This window comes from Schistocerca cancellata, chromosome 1, assembly GCF_023864275.1.
Source record: "Schistocerca cancellata isolate TAMUIC-IGC-003103 chromosome 1, iqSchCanc2.1, whole genome shotgun sequence".
In the NCBI taxonomy this organism is placed as follows: Eukaryota; Metazoa; Arthropoda; class Insecta; order Orthoptera; family Acrididae; genus Schistocerca; species Schistocerca cancellata.
Window position 1 is genome coordinate 541,497,786 of NC_064626.1, and position 21,277 is coordinate 541,519,062.

General features: G+C 40.4%; 1 protein-coding gene across 1 annotated transcript in view; it reads left to right on the forward strand.

The window, feature by feature from the left end:
- Positions 1–5,990, forward strand: part of LOC126161765 (odorant receptor Or1-like) — a 64,771-nt gene extending 58,781 nt beyond the window's left edge. Inside the window, exons 7-8 of the mRNA XM_049917825.1 lie at positions 3,773–3,928; positions 5,865–5,990. Coding sequence (XP_049773782.1) covers positions 3,773–3,928; positions 5,865–5,924 — 216 coding nt within the window. The 3' untranslated portion in view covers positions 5,925–5,990. The remainder of the gene's footprint in view (positions 1–3,772; positions 3,929–5,864) is intronic.
- Positions 5,991–21,277: the final 15,287 nt, after the last annotated feature.

Genomic DNA, 21,277 nt, shown 5'->3' on the forward strand with positions numbered 1-21,277 from the left:
GTTAGTAAATGTTGAAGTCAAGTTCCTTAATATTTAACACTACTGCTCCAGAAGTTGATGCACTCAATATAGCCTCACTGGACGCTGGACAGTCTTTTAATGAGTACTCACAGCTAGACGATCTGTCAGTCGGTGTCGTCTAGGGTCAGCAAAAACAACCGGTGGCGCTGCCAGGAACTGCTACCTTTTGCTGTCGACATGAGTACTGGGAAAGTACTCTTGGTGATTTCAGGGACTGAAAAACTCTTCTATGTTCTGGGACGAAACGGTAGTCAGAAAATTTGAAGTTTAAGTTTCTTGGATAGTTACACGGATGTCTTTGTACAATTCACCGTCAATACAGAACCACTCTCTATCGAATGACGTGAAGAAGTGAGCCAAAAAATGTTACTTGTTAGTTGAATGTACCCTACCTATCACGGTCACGATGCAGGCCAAGATTAACATCGAAACTATTAAAAGTTGTTCTCGGTAGGGAAAAAATTGGTATGGTCTTATGGGATCAAGCTGTTGAGGTCATCGGTCCCTAAGCTTACACACTACTTAATCTAACTTCAACTAACTTACGCTAAAGACAACACACACACCCGTGACTGATGGATGACTCGAACCTCGGGCGAGGGGAGGGGGGTGTGGGGTTGGGGGAGACCCGCGCGAACCACAAGGGTAGGCGCTTCAGACCACTCGGCTACCCCGCACGGTTTCTGAGTCAGGATATACATTAATCTCACTCCTTCCACGTCAACGTGTACGTAACCGATTTACCGTTCGTTATCCACACTTTGGAGCTTGTATCTTTCCACCAGTTTAATAAAGTGTGTTGCGCACATTTTCCGGAACTAACGTCCGCCTGCTTAGCTGAGTGGGAACGTGTTTTGCTACCATGCAGTGGCCCCGAGTTCGATTCCTGGCTTTTTTCGCTCTTTGACTGGGTGTTGTGTTGTCCACGTCACCCTTTCGTCATCATCACCGACACATAAGTCGCCCAATGTGGCGCCACCGGAAACAAGGCTTGCAACTCTGTGGCCGAATTTCCCTGGATGATGCCTTTAGGTTAACAATGCCACACGATCATTTCATTTTATTTCAGGGATAATTGCACTTGCTTCACCTTGCTCATTGGCATTCGGAAAATTTATTGCAGTTTATGCCCCACTGCTATTTCGTGCACTCGCGAGCCATCACATGTGACGCTCAGCGCGGCCTGCCCCCACCTGGCTCGAGATTCTTTGTCAGCGCTTCCGCCTGCGACGCCACCCACGTCCAACTAATGGCTGTTCTTTCTGAGGCCCTCACTCACTCTGCACGTCTCCTTCTCTATTTTCTGTACTGTTAGGAATTATCTTAACAGACTTACATCTGGTGAAATTTTACCATGAATAAAATGTTCTAAGGTTTCCTAACGCCTAAAACTCAAATGCCAAGAACTTGCGACCAAGCACTCCCTTGCGATTGTCAAGTGGAGGACTGCTGATGAACTGCTGGTACCCCATTATATATTCTACCTGCCGGTTGTGACGTCACTGGCGCTCACGGCATCGCCATGTATTGGCTTACACGCACTCTAGATTGACCTTGTGCGCTTCAACGACGCGATCGCTGGACCCCGATCCACTCTGAGCTGTAGGCAACCGTGTCTGCTGCGGATGTTGTTGGTGATATTTATTTTCATAGCTTCTTTAGTTACACTGCCGCAGAAGCCGACACAGCCAGTCACTACAAGTGTTTCTTCAGTTTTGATCCGGTAACAGTTTTCCAGAGTATGATCAGGTAAAGCGGATTTTTGATGCAGCGTGAGCGATAAAATCTCTGGTCTTCTTCCTTGTCTTGTTCTACAGTGTGCACCGTTTATCCGATGGACTCACCACTCTCGCAAAATGTCATGTAGACGCCAGGTCTCCTGGAACCTGTCACATCTTTGACGAGTTCTTTGAACTTTTTCGATGTCATTCGTCAGTCCCACCTGATGCGGATCCCACACCGCAATACTCCAGAATAGGGCGTACAAGCGTGATGCAAACAGTCTCTTTAGTAGTTCTGTTGCCCCTTCTAAGTGTTCTGTCAATGATTCGCAGTCTTTTGTTTCCTCTACTCTCAACATTACCTACGTGATCGTTCCAATTTAGGTTATTTATAATTGTAATCCCTAAGTATTTAGTTGAATTTTCTAGCTTCAGATTTGTGTGACTTAATGCGTAATCGAAATTTAGCGGATATCTTTTGGTACTCATGTGAATAACTTCACACTTTTCTTTATTCTGGGACAATTGCCCCTTTTCGCCCTACACAGATACCTTACCTAAATCATTCTGCAATTCGATTAGGTCATCTGATGACTTTACAAGATGGTAAATGACAGCATCATCTGCAAACAATCTAATACGCCTACTCAGATTGTCTCCTATGTTGTTGCTATAGATCTGGAACACTTCCTTGGGGATCGCTGCATATTACTACTGTTTTACTATATGTCTTTCCGTCTATTACTACGAACTGTGACAATTCTGACAAGAAATCACGAATTCAGTTGCACGACTCAGGCGATATTCCACAGGCACGTGACTATGTGTCAATAAATCGTTTTCTTCGATGTAATTCATAATGTTCAAACACAGTATATGTTCCAAGACCCTATTGTCAATCGACTTAAGTGATATGGGCGTGTAATTTAGCGGATTACCCCTATTTCCCTTTTTGGGTATTGGTGTGACTTGAGTGATTTTCCAGTCTTTAGGTACCGAACTTTCTGTGAGCGAGTGGTTGTATACAATTGCTAAATATGGAGTTATAATGCCAGAATACTCTGAGAGGAACCTGACTGGTATACATCTGGACTGGAGGACTTGCTTTTATTAAGTGATTTAAGCTGCTTTGCTACACCGAGGATATCTACTTCTATGTTTCACGTTGGCAGTGGTTCTTGATTGGAATTCAGAAATATGTACTTCTTCTTCCTTGATGAAGGAGTTTGGAAAAATCGTGTTTAATAACTCTGCTTTAGTGGTACTGTCATCAGTGACTTCACCGTTGTCACCGCGCAGTGAAGGTAATGATAGCGTGTTGCCACTGGTGTGCATTATGTATTAGCAGAATCTCTTTGTGTTTTCTACCAGATTTCGAGACTGACTTTCATTGTGGAAGTTATTAAAAGCATCTCGCATTGAAGTACGAGCTATATTTCGAACTACTGCTAGACTGTGCAAATCTTGGGGATTGTGCTTCTGCAATAGCGATCTGACCCGTTTTGTGTACCATGGCGGATCAGCACCATCACTTATTAATTTCTGTGGCATATATCTCTTAATTGCCGTCGACACTATCTCACTGAAATCATTCCACATCTTTTCAACACTTACCTGGTCAGGTGGGAAGGAGTTGAGACCCTCTCTTGAAAACACGTTAAGAGAATTTTTATCAGCACTTTTAAATAGATGAACTTTGCTTTTCTTTTTGATGGTTGTGGGTGTTACGATATTCAGCCTAGCAGCAACTGCCTTGTGGTCGCTAATCTCTGTATTCGTCATGATACTCCCTATTTGTCCCGGATTATTTGTTGCTAAGAGGTCAGGTATGCTTTCGCAAACATTTACGTTTCGAGAGGGCTCACGAACTAATTGTTCAAATTAATTTTCTGAGATAGCATGACATTTTATGCCTAAATTAAATAAGTCATCGAAATAAGAATCATTGATAACATCTTTAATCGCCGAAAGAATGATTGTAAATCGTTTTGCCGTGCTCGTCACCGTTAATGACACCTACAATGTTGCAGAGTGAGAAGCTGTCTCATTCGGCCTTCGGCTGTGGTTGGATCAACTGCAGTTCTCACTTCAAACGCAGCTTGCTCATCTTCATGATGATGGTGGGAAGGCCAGTCGAGATCACAGTGGGAAAGACGTGTCAACTGTCCAAGCAGATGTTGCTCCAGGTTAGTAAGCAGATCATGAATCTTGAACATACATATCCTGATCTCAATTTGTTTACCTCAGTTGATGTCTACAGTGCTAAGTTAACTATTCCTGTATGAAATAGCACAAGTGCTACATAGCTGTCGGTTTTATGATAGGGATAATTTTGTGACATACATGCTAAGGCATCCAGAAATGATATACAATATAGCCTCCTCATCAATCGAGAGTCTAGCAACGTAGCATAAGGAGGCGCTGGAATCCACAGAAATGAGCAAACGGACCTGACAGCGAATTGGCCTGCGGAGACAGTAGTGTGACCCAAAATTCCAGGTACATGAAGGTCGTCACCTCATCAGTTACAAACACACTCGAATTTTCTTAAATCGGTGCCTAAGAAACCTGTCATCATCATTATTGTTCTGTTTAGGATTTTCCTGAGTATCTTTACCTCTCCTATTCATTCCATTAGCTCTTCAATTCCAAATTTCTCTGTCGTTTTATATATTAACATTCTTCTATGGCACCATCAAATATCAAACGCTTCTAGCTATTCCTCTCTGGTTGCTTTTTAGACCTGATTTCACTGCTATGTAAATTTGCTCTTAAAACAGAGCTGTTGTTTCAGAAACACCTACCTCACCTCTGTTGCAGGACTTCCCTTAAGGAGAACTGCCCTTGTCTGCAAGTAATTTTACTGTGTATTCTCACTCCTTCTACCCTAAATAGCATTACTTAGCGTGTGGCTTAATAAAGCAGCTCTGTTCTTCCTTAATTCGATGATTAGTTCTTACTCAACTCACATGATCCTAGTACAGTTTATCTGATTCTCCAACGTATTTCCAGCTGTTGATCACTTTGTCCGTAGCAGCTGACAATTTTACATAAAATCTCTGTCCATATGCTTAAGGAAATTGCCAAACAACTGCACATTTCAGCGCCCACTGCATGTTCTAGGATGTTACCCGGTAGATGTGAGCACGACTTCTGATTTTTTTCAGCGACCGTATGTTCCCATGTTCCATATGCAGGCTTTCCTATGGCATTCTTTTCATTTTTATGTTATACAGTGTTTGGGCTAAGTTTTAATATGAAGACAGATTTCTTATGATATTTTAATTTTTAGTTTAAAATAAGGTTAAATTTTAAATGCTATCTCATACAGATATTGTGCCCTAAACAGAAATATTCTCATTTGGTACACATAAACAGAATTGGAGACGAAACAAAGGATGCACATATGTAATTAAATAACTGGAACTCCCTTCGCCCATTGGATTCAACGGTAAAGTCCCCTGGTCTTTCTGTATGTGGGCGATTGCTCGCCAGCTTCAAGGCAAATCGACAGCGGGCTCATGGACGTGGTGTCACTCTGACATTCGATCTCCGTTCGTTGAAAAAGTGGTGAGAAGCGGAAGAGAAATGACTCCATGCACATGCTGTTTGTACAACTGATACAGGAAGTGACACTATTAGAGAGCTATATAGTAGAAAATTTGAAGCGAGCTACTTTGTGTTTGAATCACATTCCACTTACACATTTGTATCTATTACAGAGATCATTAAACGAGACGATCTTTCATCATCAAAGGTGTTTGGTACAGTGCTTTCTTCTATAGTTAAATAAGGAGCAGCTAGCAAATCACATAGAAAGAAGGGACGGCCTAGATCCATAATGAATGTGGCCTGATAGTTCGTAGAAGCCTTGGAGCGTATAACCTTACACAATAACACGTCAGTAAAAATGATAAAATTAGCACTGAAACAATTAGAAGGAGATTGAAAATTGGTGTTCGTACACGAGAAGCAGTTCATAATATTGTATAAAAAATTGTGAAGTTAATTCATTATTGAATTGCATTCAAGGTTTTACAAGTAATGTGAAAGCCACATTTCTTGACTTTTATTATTTATCTATATATATCTTATTCTAACTGAGGGTTGCTCTTCCGACAGGTACTCAACGGAACATACGTCCTGCTGAACATGCTTTTCCAAGTACGCAGCTCTGAGTAAAAACTCGGCAATACATAAGTATTTAAGCTTTAAAACACCTACACTGTAGTATACACTGCAGGACACGAATTTTTATGGAAAAACCTATAGAAAAAGTTACATTGTATATTTTATGCACGCTAATGAAAAACATCAGTGCCAGTCAGTATAAGTGTTCACAAAACGACTGTTTTAAGGTATTGTACACTCTTCTTTTAAATGAGATTTTTGGTACGTGATATCTTGGAAACATGACAGAGGCTTATACACAGTTCCACTATTTGTACTCATCTGAGTAATAAATAAAAGCAGTGAGTTTCTTTCGTAAAATGATTTATTTTCCGTTGTTTGTATTGTACATTTAATAAGTAAATTATTTAAAATGTACACATGAGTGAGAAAAAAGTCAACAAGATTACGTACATCACCTGCAGAGAGCTGAAATGGACACACATCAGAACAACGCGGTTTATAACGCTGGTTATGTCTCTTTGCGGCTAACTAAGTGAGTATATATTATTACAATTATCAAAACTATGAGTACACAATTTTCGTGTGCAATTACCATTTAAAACACAGAATATATGAAAATGTAAGTGTAAATCACATCTGTCGTTAATTGATTCAGTATAACAAAATACATATGAGAAACAGTCTATAAATCTCCCGTCTGCTACTGTTATACCATAACCTCAAAACTGGAGGCAGTAACAAACAAAATTTTGCCTATCTGCGCTGTTTAACTGATAAAGAAAACGGTCGCCAGCCTAACTAGGCAAGAAAATGATTAACATTCTCGTTCAAGAAAATAGTTATTAGTAACTTTAATGGATAAACACAACCTATACTTTGTCACACGCGAGTGCAGGGAACTCTGACACATACACATGTTTACGGTAAGATTGAAGCTAACAACTGGAGCAGCACAAACTATTTGCAAAAATATAAGAGATAGCGAAACACACTATTACTTTCGGGGCTTAAAGAAATTATGGTTTTACTAATTAGTGGTCTTTCCGTTACTTGTTACCGCGCATTAATACAACAGACAAACTGTGAATCCTTTTATACTATTAATATGCACTTCTAATACACAAGAGAGACAAACACTTAGCAAACATGAGTATATAACGTTTCACAACTGCAGCTTTCTCACTTTTACTACAGCGAAACACAATGTTGACAAAATTGCAAGAAACTGACTCACCTTTTCGAATTTACTACAGACAACAATGTGATCATTTACTTTATAAGCCTCAGTCTTAAGAACTTTTAATTTTGAAGTTAGCAACAGCACTTTAATAAGCAGTTTTAATGGGAATATTTTCAGCAAACAACATTTACTTTAACTCACTCTCTTGCCACCTTAACTTTAACTTTCTTTTTACTATGTTGAAGAGGCATTAATGAGCAAAATATTGGGCTTTAATGTTCTTTTAGTGAGGACACTCGGATATCACTTTAGCTCAAACGGAGAGGAACCTCAGAGGTGTTATGATAAGGAGAAAAATCAGGGTAGGTACATAAATTCAGATATAAATTACCTTATATTTGAGCACACTAACACATCCATTAAGCAGATCCTTCAAGGTGGTGGCAACTGCATGTTGTTAGGTGGAATTGCAGGTAGAATTGCTGGACTCTATCATTTCTTGGTGGCGATGATTGATACCAATCCCAGAATATTTCCAGCTATTTATTCATTCTTCCGAGGCATTGGAAAGCGGCAGGAAAAGCCTCTCTCGGAACCAGCACAATATGCATCTGTTACATGGCAGTGCACGGACTCGTAGCTCGTCTCCGACTCGTAGCTCGTCTCCGACTGACTATCAGTTCCACCTTTTCTACCTAGGCCAACCACAATTTACGCGCGCTACACAGTTCCGTTCCCGAGGGGAACCACTACACATTTTACATACAAATTAACTAATAACCCTAAGTGAAGGTCGGCAGTTTACATAACAGCAAACAAACACATTAAATAAAACAGAACATTTTCACATATTGACACTTTTACAAAAAATTATTCACACAAAATTACAATCATATACAGTAAGTTTTGTCCCCTCCAAATGGGACAAAGAATTTAAATAACAGATACACTACATTGCATAGGATCAAATCATGACATCAAAGGTTTGACAAAGAAAAGAGTATACAATTTTGTGTTATCTGTTCAATCAAACACATTTACAGACGCACAGCAATGTGACATTAAATGAAACAAAAGCAAAATAAATCAGTTGAGCATTAGAGCTATGGTGTTACAAGTCCTTCAGTGAAAGTTGAAATAAAGTGCATATTACTAAATATTGTTAAAGAAAATGTAAGAGAGAAACGCATGCAGGCAACAGGCAATATGTAAAAGAGGTGGAATATGCTGTTTATGTTTTATTGTCGACTTGATTACTCATCTGACGCCCAAATTTTTATCTCTGCTGCAATTAAAGTCATCCTAGACGTGCGCTCTATTTTGTCAGTGTATAAGCGTATAGTGTTAATCTAAGTCCGGTAGTTCATCTGTACGTTTACTGTTCCAAAAATCAGGTGTATGTTCACTATCATACGCCGCGCTCCTGCCCAGCGCTCTGAGCGCAGCCTTGAGTGTGGCTGAGGGGTGGGGAGGGAAAGGAAAGTGGAGGCTGGAGCTGGACGCCCCTACTGCAAAGCAGTCAGACGCCATGCAGTTTGCTGACAAAACGACTTGCATTAAATTACGTTTACATAGTGCACTGTGAATATTGTGGCATCCACCCAGTTGTCCAAAAAAGAGAAGTGTGGAAGCCACATCGTTCAGTGCCGAATAGGAATTACTTTAATATTGGTATAGATTAAAGGCCATGTAAAATGCTTAATAGGCCATGCCACTCTTATGTGCTAGTAAACCACATATTAGAAAGTTATTACAACGCCAACCACAAATACAATACGATGCACTTGTCTTTTGACGAACGACAGTGTATTCTGGCTGAACTGAAGGCGACCATTAACGGAGAAAACCGAGTTAATGGTTAATAAATAGCGTTGAAAATATCTTTTATCATCGACGTCACCAATTATTGGAATTTGTTAAGTTTCTTAATCCGAGGGTAGAGTAATCTGGCAATTGGCATGGATCACAAGATTGATACTACAAGAAAAAAAGTAATCGTATGGAAAAATCAGCTGCAAGTTCATGACCAGGAATGTTTTCCGCAACTCAAGGCAATTATATGTGTACCAAGCATGACTTACAGCATTTACGTAACTGAAACATTTCGATATGAGTTCTCAAAGAGATTCTCGTACACTGCATTCCATCACCAACGTTTTTCGGGAACAAATCTGTTTAAATTCGAATCAGGTGTAGACAGATTTGGATTTAATTGTCAGACCCTTCTCGCTTCTGGCTGCCGATGTACCTCTTTACTTCCAACTTAACCTTTAAACACATGCGTGAGAGAGTTGTTTCCTGTTATTAAATCGACAAAGTTATCCCGACACTGAGATTTAAGAGACTTTAATCTACATAACTCCATGTGACTATCAGACACTGATCAGTAAAGACCGGATTATATGCATTATAAGAACCTTAGAATATGTATCCATATATGCATGAAAATGCATAAAAATGCATGAAAAGTGTCCAAATATGCAAGATCAAATAACAAAAAAAGACGTAGTATTTACAGTGTGTATTATATCTCAAATTCAAACCTAAGAAGGGGCCTTTCTGCGGTTATTTTCTAAAAATCTGCAAAATGGGGACGCGTACTGTGTTTCAAGAATTGTTCCTACTTAGCTATTGTTGTCGGTAACAAGCGGATGAGACGCGTGTGAGTCACAGCGAAGCAATCAATATGTACAGGACGAACTTCCAGATATATTGTACGTAGAGGGGCGCTCTCAAAAAACTCCGTAACATTTTCTTTGAAAAAAATAACCTAAAGTTTTTGGAACAGCATTAACTTTTAATTAATACTATTGGGCCAAAGCATCGTATATCACTTATTGTACATTTTTCTACTATTGTAAACATAAACTCCAAAATACTGTTCCAAATGTTCTGTAGTAAGATTGTGTCTTATAAGCTGAAAACGACCGTTCTACATCAACTGAGGTAGGTGGGCAGTATTTGAATTTGGGTGCTATGTTGGCACTTATTGTTTCTGGTATAAGTTCGCCCATCCCATTAATAAAACTATCAATTTGGCACAAGCTGCCTAGCTGCCTAAAGACCGACTGTCCGCTTTCGAGTCTCAATCCGAACTGTCCTCTGTCGGTCAGCGGCCGCGTTTCCGTTGGCCGAATATCCTCGCTCAACTTACTGGGGCAGTTCCCTTTCCTGAAGCCCTCCATCTGATCGGCTACAGCTTATTCTACATTATTTTACATTTTAACATATTTAAATAATCAAAGCTTGACCACTTTTACAGTCTGAATTAAGTAACTATAATGTCCATTACATAATAAACGTTAAATTCTTGTACATAAAACCAATACAATTTCCTTCTTAGCTTCGAATGCCAACGTCCAGTAGTCTGGCACTAGTGTGTTTTCTGATAAATAAATAAAGAACAAAAGTAACTATTGTGCACTAAACTTTACAACAAATATTCTATTACCTAATGATTCAGTAAGCTGTCATGCTGTCATCGTTCAATGTGTTTAGTGTGAAGGAAATGATGATCTGATGCTTAACTGAAAATAATGATAATTTAAATTTACTACATCCTTTAAACAAATGAAGTTACAAACTTGATATTTACAGCGCTTGTCATTTTAATGATGCGCTTCTATATTAAATGTCGATAGTTAAGATTGACCAAAGCGTTCAGATTTTAGCATTCAGGTCTTTGTTACAAAACTTGTTAATTTCACTGTAACAGTAAATCCTAAACTATTATTGATGTGATTAGTACTCAAGTTTCATTGGGATCACCATGAAAATTTAGGGAGGATGGCGGTTTAAAATTACTGTTGCTTCATTCCCTGAATTACTACAGAATTAAATAGTTTCCATAAATGTTTCCCTTTATGCCCGATCTTATTATGTCCGCCATATTTTACACTGTTACGTCTCCCTGGCCACAAACTCCTTCTACTGGGTTTCCCTAGACGCAGGTTCTCGCCTGTCTCACTCGCACACTACAGCACAATAGACGCCATCTCGTGGCGAATCTGCGCTCTTTGTGGCATGCTATCCTGGACGACAGGCTTATTTCACAATTCCTGAAGGCTAACTTTTTCGACAATGTGAGAGCGAAATGCTCGTTAACTAATACACCTCCACTTCATAACATGTTGGCGTGCCATGTATCATGAGGTAGCACCCAAAATTATAAGACATAAAATTATAATACAATAGCATAAAAATCTTAAGCGCCAGATCAATAGTGTAATTATTTGTAGTGGTGTTGATGCAGCATGCTTTAAGTTTAAAGAAAGTTATATCTAATGTAAATTATGAATTGCGGCCTATTAATTAAATGCCAAATAAAGCTATAGATTTATCGAAATCCACTGCCTACTGAAATGCCGCAGAAATATCAGCACCGCTTCGCTCACTATCACAGAATCTTTTTGCCACAGCGAAGTGTCCAGAGGCGTTCCACACATTCAGAGCCGAGTACCTCACTGAAATTCTGTATGACTCTGCATTCCATCGCCAACGTTTTCGGGAACAAATCTGTTTAAATTCGAATCAGGTGTAGATACCTAAAAGCAAACACCTTCTGAAACCAACCAGGATCTGCACTGAACGCTTCCCCCACTGGAATCTATACAAACAGATCTAAACACCACAGTAAACAATTGATTTACTGTGTTTGCAAGAAGCCCGTAGATTCTTCAATGATTCTGACACGTTATTCAAGTCCCACTAGAGACATGCATCTTGTGACAGATTCCCAATCGACTTCATTGGCAGATTAATATTTTATTTTAATTTAAATAACTCCCTTAGATTCAAAACTAACAACGAATATGGACAAATCTCACTCCTCGTTTAATTCCGTGCAGCGAAGCTGTATACACAAATCGTTGCTCCATACAACAATAAATTATTCCCCCAAAATATTCTCAGATAAGTAGATAACCATACATCTGTTTTCCTAGGTAAGCATTATTAATTTTCATTTTCAAAAATTTCTCTGACCTCTGTGCACCTAACTTGGTGTGACCACGTCTTAAAATTTCGAAATTACAACAAACATGAAACCATTCAAAACTTGAGCCTAAAACATACATACACATAAATTAATTCCTTATATACCCACGAAAAGCTAATTTATAAGCATACTGTACACGGATTTTTGACTTGATACCATACACCAAATAATCGAGTTCTCTGATCTCCTTGCAATCAAATGTGAGTCTAAATTATCTCTTTATAATTGCCCAAAAATCCTTACGTGACAAAACAACAAACAAACCATTATAAATTCTGAAATAAAACATTGCAAATTACCTCTCCAAATAATCTTATAATCTAAACAGAGATACACATATTTATTAACCTACTGTCCCCTGCCTTATCGGCCTATTTATACTGCCAACTGCCATTTTAATTTACAGGTAGTAATATTAATTTCTTATTCTTTACCCTATGTAAAAACTCCCGAACCTGCCGACATATTACATCCAGAATCGAGAAGCGCATCCACTTTCTCATCATTTACTTTAATTTCAATGATTGGTTGTGCATTAATCACTTCTTTTCGCTCTAAACACTCTCCCTCAATAAATAATTCTCTTTGTCTCGTTCCTTCTCTTCCATCTCCAGAGTACACGTATCCTGTTCGATCCACCCCTAAATTTCGTACTCATCCCAAAATTATTCGTTAAATGCTTCTTTAGCCTCAATTTCATTTTTTATCCCTACTAAACCTCTCAGTATCTTGAACTTATCTCGAGTCCACAAGTGAGGCAATAACGATCGTAATGTCCTACCGTATCATCGCCAGTCAGTTACAGTAAAATCACATTCCTCCCTAAGATACCATTCTGTCCAAATATCACTTTATATATTAGAACCAAACTCTCTCTATTCTCCCTTATAATTATCGACATTAGTAGCTACATGAAATAAAGCATTACTTTTTATTTCCATGTAATTACAAACAACATGACGAACAGCACTTTCAACAGCTGCTGATACATCATACAACTCGCTACAGAAACCTCATTTACCTCCGTAGAAAAATCACCAATATTAGAACCATTGAAAGATTCACCATCCTCTGCCGTTACGTCACTTAAATTGCAGCTACACCGTCGCGCAATTTCAGAATCAACAGACGACTAAATTCTGCAGCGTTTTGATTTAGACCTGGGCATAATACTTTTTCCTCTCCTACACGCTTCTGCGCCACATTAATTTCAGATCGCACATCAAATACAGATCCACATTCGTTCTCAGACAAACATTCAAGATCTACAGATCCATCCAGACTTTCGGGTTTATTTCCATTATTAGAAAGAGACACACAGATTTTTTTCTCTGAAGTATCAATACCAGCAGTTTCAACTTTCGTAACTTCAGCACATAAAACGTCATTTCTACCTTCCTTTAAAAATAATTCACTAATACGCCGATACACACACAAATTCATCTGCAGCTGAAGAGACTAATGCTACACTACCATTGTTAACTTCCGTAACAACTTTCGCCGTCACAGTATCACCTGAAACATCGTCACCTGCATCACTATAATCGTAACCGCTGGTTAGTACCCCTTGAGAATTTTCTACACCATCTAACTCCACCAAATTCAGCTCCACCTCAGCCTCCTTTTGGCTCATAGACTCTTTCATTCTTAAAACAAATCATTTAGCCCTAGATCGTCGTCAGCGCCTTTGTCGTTGTTTTGCATTATCTTAGGATTAGGCCTGTTACATACTATTTGTTTCTCATCTCTTACTAATTTCATTTCACTATTCTGACGCCTTTCTGCCGATTTATCAACACCTCCACACATTTCCGTTTACTCGCATCCTGTTAATCGCCGGTTTATTTTGCCATCTCCGGACCTGAGATGCAGCGAAACTTAGTTTCCCGATGTCCCATTACGATGGTTCATTTCGCCAGGTGCCGGTCGCTCAAATCTACGTTCTTGGTGTCGGTCCCTGTCACGAAAGTATTCGTACCCATTACCCTTTTGAAATTTTTCATTGGAAGTATTCCTGTTACCGCTTCCCTTATCAAAACTGCTGTTTTCGTTTTGTTGATAACTTCCCGGATGTCTTTCATATTAATCATTCTTACTATAGTTGTGATTTCCACTCTGAAAACTCTTTTTCTGCCTACCTGGTTGTTTAAATTTCAACTCCGTTCTAATTATTCTACAAAGTCCAAAAATTCACATATTGTGTTGCTAGGGCTTTGCAGTAGATTCCACTGGAAGTTTTCCGGTAACCGCCTTCTCAACGTAGTAATTTCGGTAAGAGCTCCCAATGGACCTTTTACATGCATTAATATCGCAAGTTCACGTTTACAAAATTCTCGCATCGACCCGTTCCCGTGTTTAAATGTTGGCCCGTTCAGAAACAAATTCCGGAGTCGCGTTTGCTTTGATTCACTCCAGAACTTCTTCAGGAAACTGCTTTCAAATATTTCGTAGGTAGTGAACGTATCACTATTTTCCCAAGATTACGGCTCACATTCCAAATGTTTTTTCACGAATTTTATCTTCGCCTCGTGGACATTCCCGTTATAAAATCGCCCTGCATGCTCCTAGAAAATTTACTGGGTGATATTTCCCGTCGTCTCCAAAACACTTGACCGATTCTGAGTTCATCGACGGAACACTGATCACTGCAGAGGTTTGATGTGCAGCTAAAGAATTCAGTTCGCTTATTATTTCATTGATTTGCTTTTTAACAAACTGCCTATTGGCTTCTGTCTCGGGTTCTTCGGCCGACGTTCATCTAATGATTTTTCTGACGTTTCGCCAGCACGAGTGGCTGGCATTGTCAAAGCTTCACCTTCCATTGCCGGTGGTGAACTGGAGCCGAACTCGCAGCCGCAGACTATATGTACTTGGCGCGCCAACGTCCAAGGGCTTCTCCGCGGTCATTTCCGGTGCGGTTCTCCTCTTGCTACCTGCGACGGTCGTTCGCTGCAGTACGGGAAGCCAGGATCCGTTTACCTTAAGGCTTTCCTCTTTCTTGTTGAAACTGTTCGCGTGTTTTTGTATTTCTACAGCTTCTCTGAACAAGCGCGTGTGATAGTGCGTCTCTACAGCCAGAACTTCCGTGTCGGCGATTTTTATTACGTGGTCGGTCTTATTCAGTGCGTGCCCTGCCACGGCCGATTTCTCCACCTGCCCCAACCTGCAATGTCGCTAATGCTCTTTGATCCTGGTGTTAATTGATCGTCCAGTCATTCCGACATAAACTTTTCCGAATGTGCATGGTATACGGTATATTCCCGACCTTGCAAGTGGGTCTCTGTTCTCCTTCGCCGATCTAAGACACTTTTTGATCTTCCTTGTCGGTTTGAAAATCGTCTTTACGCCATGTTTGCGCAATATACGGCCGATTCTGCAGGTATTTGTCGTGCTGTTTCCTCCTGTCATTGTATTGCTGCCGAAGTTGTAGATGAAGCCCACGCTGAAGATCTCGTAGCGTCTACTGTGGTACTGCAACCGACGCTGTGCGATGAATCGCCTTTGAAGACGCCACTGCTGACTGGAACCACGTGCTTTCGGTGTCACCTCTTTTTCCGCGTTACTTTTTCATCACTCCTAATCACTGCTAAGACTCGGTGCACACAACTGTTGCTAAATTCGTAGCTCAGAGCCCTCACGCAAAACAGCCTAAATTGCCACAGACTAGGGAACTCGGTCACAGAATGTCGTTGACTGTGAGAATTACAATTGTAATCTCACAACTATTAAAGAAACCAATATTCAGTTCTGAACCGATGTCACATTTAACTTTTACATCAGGTTCTGCCCATTGAAGTTCAGATAACACTTTCGAAAACACTGCAGAATTCATATCCAATTCTAAACTTTCCAGAGTTCATATTTCGCAACTAACACTTTCCAAATTCCTATCCTGGACGAGCTCCCAGTTGCGAGCTAACATCCCAAAGATGATCGGGCTCACATGCGGTTCCTCTTCGTCAAAATGTCTTGGCTCAAACTCGAGTAGGGGTTGAGCCGCACGTGTCGCATTACTCGCCCTAAATTAGACATTTGTGACCCTTTGGTTAAATTGTCTGGCTGATGGAAACTTTGCGAAATTGTATGAAACAAAGTTAATGTAACATATAATGACAGTAATAATACTTTGTAATATCGGGAACTAAATTAACAACCCATAAATGATGTAGGCCACACAGTTGCGATTTGATTACAATAATGTTTATTCATAGAGAAAGGTAATAGCGAAAGTGATCGTATTTAGATTTACTGTTACACTCGAGCGCATATCCATCTGACAAAGTTCGATCATTCACTATGTCATCGTGAAACACAAGTCCAATACACCACCGCGATATTTACACGAAAAGTTATAATTAATAGGCGCGCGGCTGTTCACCGCTTTCAGAGACTAAGTCCCGCGATACCACACAACGTGAAATTTTCAAAGTCGTGTCACTTCCCAGCTGCCTAAAGACCGATTATCCACTTTCGCGTCTCAATCCGAACTGCACCCTTTGGTGTCTCCAGCCGAACTGTCCGCTTTCGCGTCTGCTCCAGCACTGTCCCTCTGCCCGTCCCCGGCCGCGTTTGCCGCGCGCCGAATATCCTCGCTCAACTGACTGCTCGTTAACTCACAAGCTCGACAATATAAAACAATTCCGTCATATGTAAATGTTTCGGGTGGTCACAAAGCGATGTTTCTTTTTTCGGGTGGTATGGCGCACAACACGTTACACAAAACACGTCGTAAACGCGTTCACCTGTGTGCAAGTAAATAGAATGCGAAACTGAAACAATGGACGAGCGACTAAAAGGTTGTGTAGTTTAATGTAATTGTTGCCGACACGTACCGTATGACAGCGGAGAGGATTAACAGGGGACGCGGGCGCAGGAAAATTGACTCTGCCTGTTCCTGTTCATCTTCTGTAATGATTTCGCTAGGCAATGGCCTCTCAGTTAGCGATTGCACGCAGTTCTACGTCGCGGTCAATCTGTGGGATGTAGATGTAGACATCAAAGCTAGATGGAGCTTGAGACCATCAATTTAAACTTGCAAAATATCGTAAACATAGAGCGAAAATGCTCATCGTCACTAGTTTTTAGTTAAAATATGCAATAACCAGTGAAAAGGAGCCAAATATGCAAATACGTATGCGACATGGAAATGCATATAATCCGGTCTCTAGTTATAACGAAACATAATGTCAGACATATAAAACATTCTAAAATCAAAATGTGTATAAATGTATAAATATCTTATTTCTGTTAAATGGCTATATGTGAATATTTCTGTAATTCTGCTCACTCTATTAGTAGTATGAGATGTACAGGGCTATTACAAATGATTGAAGCGATTTCATAAATTCACTGTAGCTCCATTCATTGACATATGGTCACGACACACTACAGATACGTAGAAAATCTCATATAGTTTTGTTCGGCTGAAGCCGCACTTCAGGTTTCTGTTGCCAGAGTGCTCGAGAGCGCAGTGAGACAAAATGGCGACAGGAGCCGAGAAAGCGTATGTCGTGCTTGAAATGCACTCACATCAGTGAGTCATAACAGTGCAATGGCACTTCAGGACGAAGTTCAACAAAGATCCACCAACTGCTAACTCCATTCGGCGATGGTATGCGCAGTTTAAAGCTTCTGGATGCCTCTGTAAGGGGAAATCAACGGGTCGGCCTGCACTGAGCGAAGAAACGGTTGAACGCGTGCGGGCAAGTTTCACGCGTAGCTCGCGGAAGTCGACGAATAAAGCAAGCAGGGAGCTAAACGTACCACAGCCGACGGTTTGGCAAATCTTACGGAAAAGGCTAAAGCAGAAGCCTTACCGTTTACAATTGCTACAAGCCCTGACACCCGATGACAAAGTCAAACGCTTTGAATTTTCGGCGCGGTTGCAACAGCTCATGGAAGAGGATGCGTTCAGTGCGAAACTTGTCTTCACTGATGAAGCAACATTTTTTCTTAATGGTGAAGTGAACAGACACAAAGTGCGAATCTTGGCGGTAGAGAATCCTCACGCATTCGTGCAGCAAATTCGCAATTCACCAAAAGTTAACGTGTTTTGTGCAATCTCACGGTTTAAAGTTTACGGCCCTTTTTCTTCTGCGAAAAAAAACGTTACAGGATACGTGTATCTGGACATGTTGGAAAATTGGCTCATGTCACAACTGGAGACCGACAGCGCCGACTTCATGTTTCAACAGGATGGTGCTCCACCGCACTTCCATCATGATGTTCGGCATTTCTTAAACTGGAGATTGGAAAACCGATGGATCGGTCGTGGTGGAGATCATGATCAGCAATTCATGTCATGGCCTCCACGCTCTCCCGGCTTAACGCCATGCGATTTCTTTCTGTGGGGTTATGTGAAAGATTCAGTGTTTAAACCTCCTCTACCAAGAAACGTGCCAGAACTGCGAGCTCGCATCGACGATGCTTTCGAACTCATTGATGGGGACATGCTGCACCGAGTGTGGGAGGAACTTGATTATCGGCTTGATGTCTGCCGAATCACTAAAGGGGCACATATCGAACATTTGTGAATGCCTAAAAAAACTTTTTGAGTTTTTGTATGTGTGTTCAAAGCATTGTGAAAATATCTCAAATAATAAAGTTATTGTAGAGCTGTGAAATCGCTTCAATCATTTGTAATAACCCTGTAGTTATTTACTCAACAATCGTTACTTGTTTGGCAGGATAATAAAAAAAATATTGAATGTAAACACTGGTTATAACAGTACGCTGCTAGATTCACCTCTCAGAAGCAGGCGCACTGTTTTGCAAACATGTCTCCTTGAGTCGCCCGCGTGTGCAGCCTACCGTATACCTGCTTGAAAGAAACGCAGTGGTGTTGAGAGCCAGAGCGCGAGCGTGCTCCGGGAGCGGAAACCATGGCCAGGCCTGCTGTTACATAAGTGCACTTCAGCTTAACAATTTCTTCTCTTTCCTAAACATCTTGCAAAGTTAAATCGACGATATATGTTGTTTTGTTAGATCTAAAATCTTGAAATATATACTACTGCATTAGATGACTACCGCTTCTGTAGTCTACTGAACTATTCCCTGTACCTCAGCTTTTTGTATCAAATGAATCTCCATTTTACTGTAGCGCTTGTCCAGCTATTACTACTTCCCTCTCACTATTTTCCAATTGTCTTCTGGTGAACTGAACTTTTATTTTCGTTTATCCCAGTGGTTACTTGCGAGAAATATCGAATTCGTGCCATTAATAAATTTATCATTGTTCTTGTCTAACGTGCAATGTCTGTGTCTGCCTGTCTTACTAAATTTGAAGCATTACATGATTGTGACAATAATCCAAATATAAGATTTTGTCAAGAATTGTTGCAGTTCAGTTTTTGGCTTACAGCTCATAGCTAATTATGAAGCAGCCAGTCAGATACCTCACTGAAACTTACTGGCAGATTAAAACTGTGTGCCAGAATGAGTCTCGAACGCAGGACCTGTGATTTTCGCGAGCAAGTGCTCTACCGACTGAGCCACCCAATCACGACTCATGACCTGTCCTCACAGCTTTACTTCAGCGTGTACATCGTCTTCTGCCTTCCAAGCTTCGCAGAAAGAAAGATGACTTGATTAAAAAAAAGCAAAAATAATCACCATTATACGCCTTTCTGTGTCTTAAATTTTTTCATAAGTATGGGTTATGTATTCATCATGAAAGTTAAAAGTTATTTCTTCTTGTAATATATTGTCCTCTGTCACATTTATGCTCAGTAATATCTATGTTACGTATAAGGAATGTGGCTGCGATTAAGTCTTGTATACTATAATTCACAGCATATTTCTATAACTGTCAACCCCTCAAAATATTCTAGCATTTACACCGCTCCATAACCTAAGTAACTGCTTTTCTTCTGTTCTGGCAACGTATGAAAGGTGAACAAGAACTCCATTGAGAATGTTTCAAAGGATTTCTTGGAATCGTTCTGAGTTTTATAGGGCAGGTTTGTCACAGAATAATGATGTAATTATGGTCTGTTCAAATAATTACTGCAAGCACCTTTGTTTATGTGAAGATACTTCGAGATCAGTGAAAAAGCGTGTAATTTACGGTGAACTAACCATACAACAACTTTCAGAAGAAACATCTGCACTTTTATCGTAGCGTATTCATTCTGTTCTGTCAGGGCACAGTACAGCATGTAGCAAATGCAGAACTGCTCCCTTACAGGTATTGTTCAAAATTCAACTACTGACAGTCTTACCAGCTTTAAAATTGCAGGAGTTTGGCATATTACTTCTTTGTCTGTGGTAATCCCAGCAAGCAGGTCAGTGTGAGTGTCGACCGGAGTCTCGTAAAATAGGCCCGTCGCATACCTCTGGAAAAAGGAGTCAATTGACTTTCTGTCTGGTGACGGGGCTGGCCAGGGAGCAAGATTACTGCGATCAATCCATTGTTGTCCAAACTAAATGAAACAATTTTATAACGATCTGTCGGAGATCGTGTCTGCCTGGAACCAAAATATTCAGAAAGTATCCCTAAACAACAACTGAAATTTTGTCTGTGGAGGTCTGGTTCGCCATGTATTAATCTTCTTCTATCTCTGGTCTTTCTATAACGAGTGAGTGGGAGCATTGGTTAGCATTCTGGAATCGCATTCAGAAGGACGATGGTTCACATCAGTGTCTCAATCGAGATTTAGGTTTTCTTTAATTTCACTAAATCATTCCCAGCAAATTCCGGGATCGTTCCTTTGAAAGGGAGTGACCGATTTCGTTCCACGTCCTTGACGCAATCGGAGCTTGTGCTCCTTCTCTGATGACCTTGTTGTCGAGTGGGTGGTAAATCCTAATCTGCCTGTCTTCCCTTAAACATATACCGTATAAGTTGAAGTTCCTTGGCGCAATTTTTTCTAATTACACTAGAAGGCTAATTCATGAACTACTGAAGGACTTTGATGCGGATTTCACTGACAGACTGTTTCAAGAGCAAGGTTTGTGAGCGCAACAGATATCATGTGTAATGCCGCGTTTCAGTCTGGAACCGCGCGACCGCTACGGTCGCAGGTTCGAATTCTGCCTCGGGCATGGATGTGTGTGATGTCCTTAGGTTAGTTAGGTTTAAGTAGTTCTAAGTTCTAGGGGACTGATGACCTCAGATGTTAAGTCCCATAGCGTTCCGAGCCATTTGAAATTTTTTAATGCCGCCCGACTGCATCAATATACCAGCGCAAGTTACCGGTACCAGTAGTCGAAGTGAGTTAACAACGA